Source organism: Coloeus monedula (assembly GCF_965178545.1).
Source record: "Coloeus monedula genome assembly, chromosome: 3".
NCBI lineage: Eukaryota > Metazoa > Chordata > Aves > Passeriformes > Corvidae > Coloeus > Coloeus monedula.
Window position 1 is genome coordinate 109150013 of NC_138783.1, and position 12890 is coordinate 109162902.

General features: G+C 43.4%; 1 protein-coding gene across 5 annotated transcripts in view; it reads right to left on the bottom strand.

The window, feature by feature from the left end:
* Positions 1-12890, bottom strand: part of DMD (dystrophin) — a 999626-nt gene that overhangs the window by 76328 nt on the left and 910408 nt on the right. For all 5 annotated transcript variants that reach the window (XM_082277447.1, XM_082277448.1, XM_082277450.1 and 2 more), the window contains one exon: positions 3046-3107. In XM_082277447.1, the coding sequence (XP_082133573.1) occupies positions 3046-3107 (62 nt within the window). The remainder of the gene's footprint in view (positions 1-3045; positions 3108-12890) is intronic.

Genomic DNA, 12890 nt, shown 5'->3' on the forward strand with positions numbered 1-12890 from the left:
CCTCACCGGGGAGGGGAAGCTTATCCACAGCAGAAGGGGGTGACATGGCCCATCACAGGGGCCCCCTCAAAGGGGTCCCCAGACCCTGCACCAGAGCACCAGAGATGGTGCAACAGACCCTCAGTGTTGCAAGGGACAGTGTCAAGCCGGCCCCTGCAAGGGAGACACGTGGGCGTTCCCACCTGGCCCACAGCGTGTATTAATCCATGGGATTCTGCTCTCTTTGGCGTGTGGCAGCGTGGCCACGGCAGCGATGGGGGACCCTCACCACCAGCAGAGCAGATGGAGGGGAGCAACGAGACGTCCTTGGGATGCTCGGATGGGTGATCTGCTTCCACCTAACCCCTGTCACCTCTCCCTGGCCCCCAACCCCCCCACACACTTCTTTTTTCCATTTCTTTCTTTCTTTCTTTTCTCTTCCCTTCTCTTTGCTTCATTTACTATTAAATAAAATACATAAATTTTTTGGCAACAACATCTAACCTCGTTTGGTTTTAATCTCGTTTCTGGGAACATTTTGAACCTCCTGAGTTCTTTCCGGTTTATGCTCAGAGACTTAGCTTGCTTTGCTTTTCTGAGTTTAAACCAGATCATAACAATGATACACCAGCATATATAGAGAGCTATATCGCATAGCACAATTATTCCATGCTGGCTAAGTGTAGGAGTTGGAAAATGGAAATGAAAACTCTTGACAGCATTGATGTATTTGGTCTCACTTTTTTACATTTACCCGGTTGCCAAATTCATGCTTTCTACCAGATTTTTAAAAAGGCATACATACTAACCTCTTTACTAGCTTCTTTATATGAATTAGAAACGAAATTTGGATCCTAACATGGGGTAAAATAATAGGATCTAATGAGTATGCAATACAAAATCTACTTTAATAACATCTTCTTGGATAATATATTACTGAACAGTCTGAAAAGACTTCAAACATCCCATTATTACCATTTTGACCTGAGGCAAAGCAAAGCACTGAAAATACATCAAGGGTTCTGTTCAAGACTAAACGGGTTATACTTGTATTATGCAGTTTGTGTGAGAGTTCGGCAATGGTGATTACACCCAGTTCAAAAATAAAATAATTCGGTAGGTTATTCAGTAGCACTTTCATCAAAGCTCCACCCATGTGGCAGTAGACAAAGAGTCACCTTGTCTAGTCTCTTTTGTACACATACATGAACACCTCAGTTTACTCATAAAAATACGTATTATGCATACTTTGCAAAAATCAGTGTCGCTTTCACATTAATGAGTGTTTGGTCTCAACTCTAAAAGAAATAAAACCATCCAGATAGAGGACTGCTTTTTTGGACATTTCTTGCTCCTGAAAAGGAAAATAGCAGGAGAAAAAGAAAGTTCACAAGTAAGTAAGAAACAAAATCTGCCTGAACATGTTCCTTCTTTATGCAGTAAAAAATAAGGCTATCTTAAACTCCTGACATTTGGGTGATACTCACAGTGATAAACCTCAGTTAAACTAAATGCAAACTGACTTCGGCAGTCACACATCTTCTGAACTGCTGACCTGAATCTATCAGGACACTTTTCTCCCTTATTACCTTTTCACTTCTTGGTATTTAAGAGTACTCTGGCTGAAAGAGGGAACTAGCAGAAGAAAAGCAGTTGCAACAGGACTTTAGGTCTGACCAACAACAGTATCAGCAATACCACGCAATCTGTGGATCAAAGGTGGCTGCGGAGTCAGAGTGCAGTTCAATTAACAGGCAACTGTTTGAAGACCTGTTTGAAGGGATGTCTGCATGTGCAATTACCGTTTGTTCTGAAACTTCTAAACCACTCACTTTTAGAGTAGAAACATGAAGGAGACAGGGCAATACGTTATAATTAAATGACAAGTCAATACCTGTCTGCTTTTGCATTTGGTCAGCCTGAACCTATACATTTTATATCCCTTTTTGGCATACAGAGCTGCATTCTGGTTAATTTTTAAACCAACTGCTGCCGCACTGCTAATACTATAAAGAAAAAACCTTCACACTGTGTAATTTCATTTCATAATATTACTTTTCTAAAATATTTTTAGCATGCCTTGAACTGCAGAGCACCATAGAGATACCTAAATTCACTTGAAATAGATTACACTGGCATAATTAGACTGTTTTCAGCAGATAAACTAGAGTCCAGCAGGTGATAATTTAAGCTATTTTTCACCATGGCAAATAAGCCTGCACCGAACGCTAGATTTGACAGTTCTAGCGCTCAAGCTGGTTTATGTACATGTGCTGTACAGACGTAACCTCCTTTATGAATGCAGCATATTTACTGATATTTCTTTCAGCAAAATAGCTTAATTTTTATTATACCCTCTATTATTTATTAACACAACCATTAAAATCAAAGAGTTAGCTATTAAATGGCCTGCCAAGCAGCCTACACTAGAGCATAGATTAACCTATTTTATCTTATAGATGTGCTTCTGTTAATAAATTCCAAAGCTGCTAAAAAATGAAAAAAAATAACCCTCCACCAGAGAGGCACATCTGAAGTCATAATAACCATGCAATTTGGGTATTCAAAATGACATCATGACAGCTGCTATGCCTTCTAAGTATTGAAAGTGCTTTAAAAATAAAGCAGTGGTAACACAGTTTGGCAAATTGCTTCAATTGGCTTCCCACCATCCAAAAGTCAACATTAACAGCAGCTTGGTTTGATTTTTTCATGTGCCTTTTGTAAAGTAGATTAGACAGTGGAAAGATTCAGGATAATTTTTTTCTAACTTCTGTTCCAGTCTTTCAGTAAAGACTTTGCAACAATACACGCAAATTACTTTATAAACCCAGCATACATTCCAACCATACTAAATGAAATATAATTTTTTTCTACTGCATGTTTGAAATGTGTTCCTTATGTATTTGCCTTGCAGAAAATTTTAACCTTGGTATAAAAGCTCTGCCTCTCTCTTTCACCTAATTTTGGTTTGCTTCCTCTGGAAATCGTTGCCTTAGTAAATCATTCAATTAAAAAAAAAAAAAAAAAAAAAAAGGCACCAAACATCTGGTAGAGATGTCTTACCTAATGACTGGTAAAGCTCAGTCATCTTGGGATGATCCCAGCAGGTCGTTTGCGTCTCATGGCTACAACACAAAACATGAAAGTTAGTAAAGTAGAATTTCTCTCTCCATCTCACAGCAATGATGCAGGCTGCACATCAGAGCACATAGCCAGATCTGTGCCCACAGCCTGGGCTGCTCCGGGGGGGCTCAGCAGTGACAGGCGTGTCTTCTTCCAACAAGAGGCACTAACCTGGAGCACTTTATTCAGGCAAGGGCTCATGAAATAAAATTAAAAGCAGTGCTAATATTAAAAAGACAGCAAGTATTCAGATATGTCAATCTTTTCAGAAATTTGCAAGCAATCAATTCTTAAGAACTCATTGCTTTGTATAGGTCATTCTCCAGTTGCTCCAAACTAGAGGACAGACATTTGAAAGGGCTTAGTTCTTAAAGAGTTTCTGGAAACTGACCAGACACTGAGATCCATATTTAACTAGCTTTCCCCTACATGCTCTCTCAACCCTTTCCCATGTGGTAGGCAAGAACTACCCAACGCAGCAGGTCCAATCCTACCTTCCAGTCCAGGCACCTGTACTAAAATCCCTGTGCAACAGCCTCCTGATCCACCACCAGCTTCTACCACTTCTCAGGCCAGTGTTCCACCCTGCAGTGACAGTCTCCTCTAGCAAAGACTCTTGGCTGCTCCTCTTGTTCCCTGGGACTCCCAGGCCCTTTCCCTCGCTCTGGAGGTCCCTGTGCATTGTCAGGTGGCAGAGCTGTTGGGAAGCCAGGGAAAAGCTAAAGTGGGGTTATGAAATGCTGCAGTATGACCAGAATGTAAATTGGAGAGGCTCTGCATTGAGGCCAGCAGCCTCCAGCTTTGCAATGTGTTGCCGAAGGACAGGCAGCATGACAAAGTCAACAGGATGAGGTGTTAGCAGGTGTAGTAGGAACTCATGTCTCCTAAGGTTATACTTTTTATGAGTTTGTGTTTTAATGACAGCATAGCTAATGTGATTATGTTTCCATTAACATAGAAGACTTGAAAGAAAAGTCTCCTTATCTGTCCTGTAGCCAATAAAGTCCCATTCAAACAGAATTCAGCTGCATTAAGAGACAACCGTAAGTCTCCAAAAAAAACCCATACACGGAACACGCATGTAGCATACCACTGCTAGCAAATACATTTGCCATTTCTGTACCTAAAGGCAGACATGCGGGTTTCAACATGCACACATAATTCTGGAGAATACATGCAGAACAGCAGGACGTGACCCACAGCACTGTGGAGCTCCTGGAGCACACACCTTCCAGCTCCAGGAGACCAAACCACCACCCAGCAGCACCTGTGTACCCCACTGTGCGCTGGAACACTGACACGACAAGGTTGTTTTAGAGAACAAACGGCCCTTGAGTTCTCATTTTGAGGCACTGATGTTCCCAAGTGCACATTTACCCTTTATAGGCTAAGAAGAGGTAAAACTTCCAATGTATCACTTCAACACCACCTCTACTGAAGGAAAAAGAAAATTGTGCCAGGTTTTCTTAGTATGATTTAATTTTGGCCACAAAAGACAGGCTATTTGTTTGATTCCTGTGAATACTTTACTGCCCCAGTAACCTCTGTATGTTCAGCAGCTTACCATATATAATATTTCCAGATTTTGGTCTGTAACTGCAAGAAAGAATGAAAGGGATCACAAGCACTAAGCATAAGGAAAAAACGCTGCCATGGCGCTGCCCTAGTTGAGCACAGGCTTTTAAACAAATCCTGTTTCATCAACCTCAGCATTCCCACCCCTTTCCAATTCCTGCAGTGGCTGAAGGCGGTGAAAGGGGAAGAAGGACACCACAAGAGCAAAAGCAGTCTTGTTCTTTGCTCTGTTAAAAAACAAGTCCTGCAAAGGGAAGTGGCTGCAATTGTATTCAGAAATCTCCCGGTCTGGGGATTTTCTTGGTTGGTTAATTGGATTTTTATTCCCAGAAACTGGGTAGCTTCAAGTGAAAACCTGTGGATCTGAGCCACCTGTATCTGAGCTCCTGCATTTCCCATCCTGCTTGGTATGGGCAGGTTCTGTAGGGAGAATGTAACACCAGAACCTTTTATCATACCCAGGTATAAAGCATATTTTTGAAGAAAAACAGAAACAGTTTCATTCCTAAAAACTCAGCTGCCAGAAGCCTCTACTGACACAACAGCAGTCCAAAGGGAAAGAAGATGGAAGTGTATTCATGGCAGAAAACCTTGTAGACAGAAAGGTCATGATTCAGGTGAATGAGCTGCAGACCCAAACAAACATTCACACCTGCAGACCTGGGGCTGCAGTTTGTTTGCACCTGACATCAGTCCCAGATCAATAGTTCCCCAGACATGAGGTCAGCCACCCTGGCTTGCTTCTCCACATGCAGATAGCCCCAGAAGTGGGGGATATTTGAACAGGAACTATACCATGGTTTGTATGCTGAATCACATAGCAAAAAATGAGAAAAAGAATTTATGTGAACATTTACAAGAAGCCTCCAAAAATAACCTGCCTTTCTGTATGAAATTAATTTGGTAGCCCCAAATTGTTCTATGCACAAACGAAACCACTTCAGACGCCATAGCTGACAACCTGGCAGCCTTCAAAGAAACTGATTCCCCATGAAAACATTTGAAAGCCATCAAATATCTGGTAAAGGTGAATACAGATAGGATTATGGATATATCCCATGCTTGTGTGAGACAGAAGAACAAAAGGATCATCTTAGTGTGAAAAAAATAGTATCAAAAATCAAAGTTACACCAATGAGTAATTTATTGAATTTTTTATTTTTATTTTTTATGCTAAGGCCTAACCACGTATCAGTGAGTTTCGTGTATATGGTTTAAGCTTATGGCATTTACTATACCTGAAAATACACAAATGCTTTTGTAAGACCTTGTAAATAAAATTTCCTTTGCCGAAGGAACACTGGACTCCAACTGGTTTCAGATATTTCTAATACCAGTAACCCCAAACCTCTACTCAGCATGCTTTTCTTTCATGGTATAGGATTAATTATCATGGGAAATGCATTTTTGTAAAGAATGGTTTAATTTGCTCCATGTGCAAGTGACAAAGAATGAATTTTCAGGGCAGGTAAATTTCCCTTTTTGCTTTAATATTAAACTTTGTTGCAACTTAGAGGAAATATTCCTTTCCTAAGACTATAAAAGTCAATCAAGTAGAGCCCCTAACTCTTGCCCAACCAGCTCCCCAGCAGTAAGCATCCATGGGGCAGAGTGCCCTGCACCTGGCTGGATCCCACCTCGGAGGGACTACCCAGCTCCCATTTGGTACCAGCCCCAGAGGTGGGCTGGCCAGCCCTCAGCACCCCTCTGTGCTCCTGCAGGAAAAAGCAAGGGCTTGGAAGGGAGCTGTAGAGGTTGAGTGGCCGTACGGAGCCAGGGCAGACTTTGCTGGTACTTTACATGCAGAACACAAGAAGGCTGCAGATATTTCGCTCGAGCTAAAATGCGTTCGCCTCTCAACATCTTCAGCTCGGAAAATTATCAACTATTCCGCACACCAGGGCAGCTCCAGGAAAGGTTAGATTCCATCAAGGCTATTCTTCGTAAGCCTCTTTGCCATTTTCAAAGGCCATTTAATTGTGAGGTCTGGGGTTGGACCGGTGGGGGAGGATTTGTGTGTATGCCCTTATTGTGAGCAGTCTGAAGTGAAATGCCAGCTCAGCAGTTTCAGGCAGCCTCAACCACACTTGGGAATGCTGTAGCATCCTTAATAGATCTGCAGCAAAGTGTTTGCCAGAGTTTCAAACTCTGGTGAACAAGGCCCTTTACAGCCTGCAAGTCAGAAAGACATGAAAAGTGTAGTCTGAGTCCTCTTGATGAGCAGCAGCTGAAGCAGAGCAAGAGTATGTGCAGAAATAAGTACTCAAAACGCTTTTCCAACAAACCACCAACACAAAAAGACATCAGCACACACAGCCAGCAATACTGGACATGCTCAGAGGACGCATTTTTCAATTTGCCTCTACATTTAGGTCAACTAAATTGATCACTAGCTTTTAAATCACAAGCATTCTGAAACAAATAAAAATATATGTGCACTCATTTGGCTTATTTTCCTCTTTCTCACCTGACCTGAGCTGCAGAAGTGGAAAGGAAATTAAAACCAGGCCTGAAAAGAAGACAAGCAGCAATGGCTAGTGGTGACACCTTGGCGTAGGTGTGACTGGCACACTAAAGACACTGATAATTCAGTGGGATGAAAGCATAGTCTTCACTTGATACATCCTTTGGGAACCACAGGACCACTTCATTAAAGGATGATTATATTATATTAGCAAGGATAATTTTTATGTAAGGAATTCTGTCACACTATGCCTGTGTGAACTCCTCTGTTCCTGCCAACAGCAGAGAGATTTGTCTCTCATCACTGTCAGCAGAGCCAACAACACACAGCATTGGAAACATGAAATCAAGAGATGATATCCTAACAGACACACTGGCTGAATTACAGTGTCCTTGTTATAACTTGATCAGTTTGGACAAAATACAGTCATTTTTTCTTCATTCTTTTTATATTACCTCTGAGCAACACCAGCAGCAGGAGGACTTGAAAGCAATGCTCCCCCACACCCAAATTCTTGCACAAATCCCCCCCCAACATTCCTGCACCAGCCACACCGTAACATTCACAACTGGTTTTGATCACACTCCTTCTCCCTCACACCTTTCAAAAAAAAAAAAAATTAGGTCCTGTGTTTTCACTGCTCAGCTCCAGAGCAGAATTTTAGGTTGCAACTGCAAAGTCCTTTTTAAACTCTTACAGCCCTCTTCATTGGTGATACCAGAGCCAGTTCTGCTGCGCTTCTCCCCACACCCTTCATTAGAAAATGCGACATGAACAACATGTGCAAATGCATAGATGTGCACAGAATACGAAATTCTATCGTGTAGCAATAAATAGCCACATATACTCACAAAAAAGTGCCAAAATTATAGTGGCATTTAACAAAGCTCTGAACTCATCCCTTTTCAAACAACATGATTTACAATACTTCTCACCTTCTCGCTTTATGATGAATCAAATGTTACTCCAATCACCTTATGACTGTTGTCAAAAAGCCAAAATAAACATGATAGTTATTTGGATTTTACTAAACTAACCTAAATCCAACTGAGTGAGCTTTTACGAATAGACACTGCCTCTCATTTAAAAGAAAAATGTTTTCAACAGAAGATGACAGTGATTGCAAAGAAAGACTTAATATTTCTCTTTTTACAGTGCTTCATTAATGCCTTAGCTGAAACAAGACAGTGCTATGGAAAGTATTAGCAATGTAAAAAGGTGGCACTCCTTTGTGCTTTACAAAGGACTACTGTTTTCATCTGTAAATCTAGAGACTACTGATCTGCGCAGAGATTACTTCTGTTTAAGCCAAGGATCAGCGTCTCTTCAGCAGGAATTTGACTTTAGCCTGTGTTATTGGCTTTTGCAAGATTTATCAGACTGCTGAAGGCAGGCACCGATACATATTAAAGTTTCTTGCTGATATGGGAAATGAAAAGTAGGAGAAGGGCAAATATCACTGTCAAGTACTGCATAGTAACCCTTTTTTTCCCCCTTGATGTTAAACATTTATTTTGTCTGCTCTGTCAGGGGCAAAGATTCCCGCTCAGCGGCTTGGGCTGGGTGAGCCTTGCCCCCACGGCTTGTCACTCTCGGCTGATCTATTTGCTTTCCAAAGCCTCTCCTCCCCGCTTCTGCCAAAGCAATTTCACTGCAGGGTCTTGTCAAATCCAGACTCAGACAAGCGATGGCCTTGAACAATTCCTTAGTGCTAAAAAGGTCAAAGATCCCCGATATACCCAGGTTCTTCGTTTCCTCAGCTCTGCACACACACGCCTGCAAAAACCACCTCTCTGCCCAACTCCAGTGCAAGACACCTCCGGTGTCCCAGGCTGCAAGATGTTTTACAGCAGCTATTAAAAGGCAATATAAGGTGCCATATAGCAACAAGAAATACAGCACTTGCAGTGCAACCGCCCGGAGGGAATCCCCTCCCAGCCTCTTCTGCCTATTAACTTGAAAGATTACTTCTAAGCATGAAATTATGGGGGGGAAGAAGCCATACACCCCCGAGCACGTTTGTTTTTAGGAATTCCGCTGAAGTTCGCGCCCGACCCGAGGTGCCCCACAGGCGATGTGCCGCGCAGGTGACGCTGTACAGCACCGCGCTACCCCCAAAAACCTGCGGAGTAACGAGGCGAGCCCCGGGCATCCCACACCTCCGGCACAGCCACGATTCCCTGGCTCGGCTTCTCCCCTCGCCAGCGCGCACGGGCACCGGCACAGGTACAGGCACCGGCGCAGGTACAGGCACAGGTACGGGCACAGGTACAGGTACGGACACAGGTACGGGCACAGGTACAGGTACGGACACAGGTAGAGCCACGCGTGCGTGCCGCTCTCACCGCCATCTCCTACGTGTGCCAACGGGGCGCATCCAGCGCCCAACTACGGCCTCGGAAGCGGGGAAAGGCGCCGAACCAAACGCCCTTCCAAGTTCCCACAACAAACCCGGCGGCAAGTTGAGATTTCCCGTGTAAGCGATGACAGGTACGGCCGCCCGCCCGGCGCAGACGGCGGCCGGCCACGCTGCTCGCCCCCGCCGCGGAGCGCGGGATGGCCCCGGGCCGCGGCCGCGCCCCCGCCCGCCCCCACCGGCACCTGCGCCCCTCATCGCCCTTACCCCCGGAGCTGCTCCCTCATGGCGGCGGCTGCTCGGCGGCGCCGCGGAGGCAGAAACAGCGCGTCCGCCCAGCCCCGCCGCTCAGCGCCACTGCGGCCGCCCCGCCGGCAGGGAGGGAGGGATGGAGGGAAAGGGAGAGAGAGGGAGGGAGAAGGCGGCGCTGCCCCGCCCCGCCCCGCTCCCGCCCGGCGGCGGTGCCGGCGCCGCACGCCCTCAGCCCCATCCTCCCCCCGCTCATCCCGGCTGCGGGGCGGCTGAGGGCACCTCGCCCCTCCCCGGCCTCCCCGGGGCTGTTCAGCTATTCTGGAGGAAGCCCTCGGGGCTTCCTTTGACTTCCTTTTTATTTTTTTGGGTGTTCTTTGCCCTGGCGCTGGCCGGCCGGAGAGAGGGGTGTGCTGAGAGGCGGCAAATCAGTTCGCCTTCAGCGGGCTTGGGAAGAAAACTTAGCTAAAATATGCACCGAATCCAGACAGATTTGAAATGGGCCTTAACCTGCACTTTTTTTTTTTTTTTTCCCCAGCGTTTAATTTTGGTGCTTAAAATGCCGAGTGGTTTATTTATGAGTGGAATCAGGTGATTTAATTTCTAAGGGCTTGCCTTGGCCCCGCAGGGAAGGAAGGGTGAGCTTCTCCCGTGGATCTGTCAGTGCGGAAGAAATAGTTCTGCTTATGCCAAGTTACTGTTGCGATGTTTCTTTGCATTAATTCCTACGCAATATGAATTACACGAGGAGAAGCCAACCATCTCCTTTTAGTGTCACAAGCACTTCAAATCAGCACTCCAGTCTCCCCTCATGCAGGTTGTCCATCTACATCCTTTACTTGTTAAAATAAGGCTGTGTCGAGCTCCAAGTCCTTCCCATAATCAAGTAGTTTTTCAAGCCTTGCATATTGTGATTTCCTGGTAAAGCTACCCCCAAACCAATTTCTTTCAAGTCAGATTCATAGAATGGTTTTGGCTGGAAGGAGCCTTAAACATTATCTTGTTCCACCTCCCCTGCTACTAGACCAGGTTGCTCAAGGCACCATCCAGTCTGGAACACTTCCAGGGATGGGGCATCTCCAACTTTTCCGGGCAACCTGTTCCAGTGCCTCCCCACCCTCACAGTAAAGAATTTCATCCTAATATCAAATCTAAATCCATTCTCTACCTTTCAAATGTACAAAAGAATCTCCCTGTTTTTACACTGGGAAGATACACACCTAGAAGCATGGAAAATTCATCCCACCCCTGTTACACGGATGTCAGTAGACATTGAATTTGGAGGGTGTAAGCCTAAGTTCCAGGAAATTTAGGGCTCCCCCTAAGGCTCCAGGTAGTTGGGTTACCTGATTTTAAGAAAAGTTCAACAAGCAGTTCAAGGAAAGCCCATGTGTTTTTTTTTTCTAGAAACATTAATGTGAGAGATGCTCGAGGTTCAACCCCTTAGGCCCTCAAATGTAAATATAAAAAATTAATTGAATTAAATGCTAAATTCTCATAGTTTCCAGATGATTTAGGTTGTTTTAACAGGTCTAACTCACAGTTTTCAGTAACCTTGTATCTGCAATACTACCCCAATATGGAAAGAAAATAGAGGAATAATATTTGTGTAAACATAAATCGCCATGTTAAAACTCATTAGACTGTGTATTTTCCATTTAATTTAGTGGACCTTGTATTGGATACATTGCTCTATCACATATCTTAGTTTTGATGTGAATAAACTGGCTGAAGGCTGTCAATTGTGTTATATCAGCAGTCTCACATTGTCTCATTTTTAGCCAAGTTTTAAGAAGTGAGAAAGCTCTCCTTAAGTCTTCAAAACAGGATGATTTTCACCCTGGTTGGGTGGAACCTCAGGGTTCACTACAAGGAAAGAGCAGCTGCTCATGTCATACAAAGGGACGGGTAGCCAGAGGCCAGGCGTTTCACGGCGAAAGTGGTTTGTTTTCCTTTGGAAGTATCTAGCACTGATTCTCTGATACACATTCCTTCAATTTTCACTGTTGCTGGAGCTTCCTGGCCTGCCTTAACAGAAGCTTGATGCTGCTATTATCATGCTGGTCTTCTTTCCCATACAATAGTGCCAAGTAATAAGAATTTAAAAACCAGTCTGAATTTCTCATACTTTGCATAATCTTCTTTCTCCTTGAGTTACAAATAAAGCATTGTATTCAATTAGACTCACAGCAGGTGAAAACCCCAATTAGTGAATCCATTTTCTTGGCTCTTTTTCCCTACCTTACACCCACACACCACTTTTTTTTCTTTTTTTTTTTTTTTTAACAATAAAGGGTAACTCTGAGTCATTCTCCAATTGAAAAGCAAATTAACCCTTTGATCTCCCAAATCAAACTATTACTCACTCAAGAACATCCAGGGGGAAACAAGAATGTTGAAGGATTAAGGGATTAAGGCCTATTGACTTTATGAATTGATTTTTATAAAAAAGTCTATTTAATGTAGTTCTGATTGTTGTCTCCAAATTCACAAAAGCTTTTAGCTGTTTTGATTGACCTGAAAATTATATTTGTGCTGTATAATGTACATGAGTAATACCACTCTTACTCCAAATTACTTTTAAACTACTCATAATTTATTACATAAATATATTTTGTTTGCAGTGTAAGTGGTTACTGTCTTTGGCATTTGTAACTGAAGCCAATTTTTATGCCATACTTAATTTTAGGTCATTTATTTGATAAAAGATAGTCATCTCCCTATAGAAAATAAAACCGGTTTACAGAGTAAGCAGAGTTTTAATTCCCTGTGGTGCTTTTCTTATGCAAGGGCTATTCAGTCACCTTGTGCACCTACAGAGAGACCTTAATCAGAAGAAGAGCAGTGTTTATTTCTCCTATACTGTTGTTTTGTCCTGGACTGTATCTAATCAATGTATCCATATCTTCAACATTTAATAACACCAGGTGCTTAAAGGGAAATCATGGCTGCCTAAAAAATGAGGGATAATATTTAGAAGTGGTCTTACTACCCCAAAACTGTTTCAGGAAAAAAGAAAAATAGAAAGATTAATTGGATTTGCAGGCAGTCTGACTACATTGCTCGCTGTCCTAAGGGTCACTGGAATTCCGCATTTAAGAAAGCAGATTTTTCGGTTTTAATAAGTTCTCCTCAGAATGT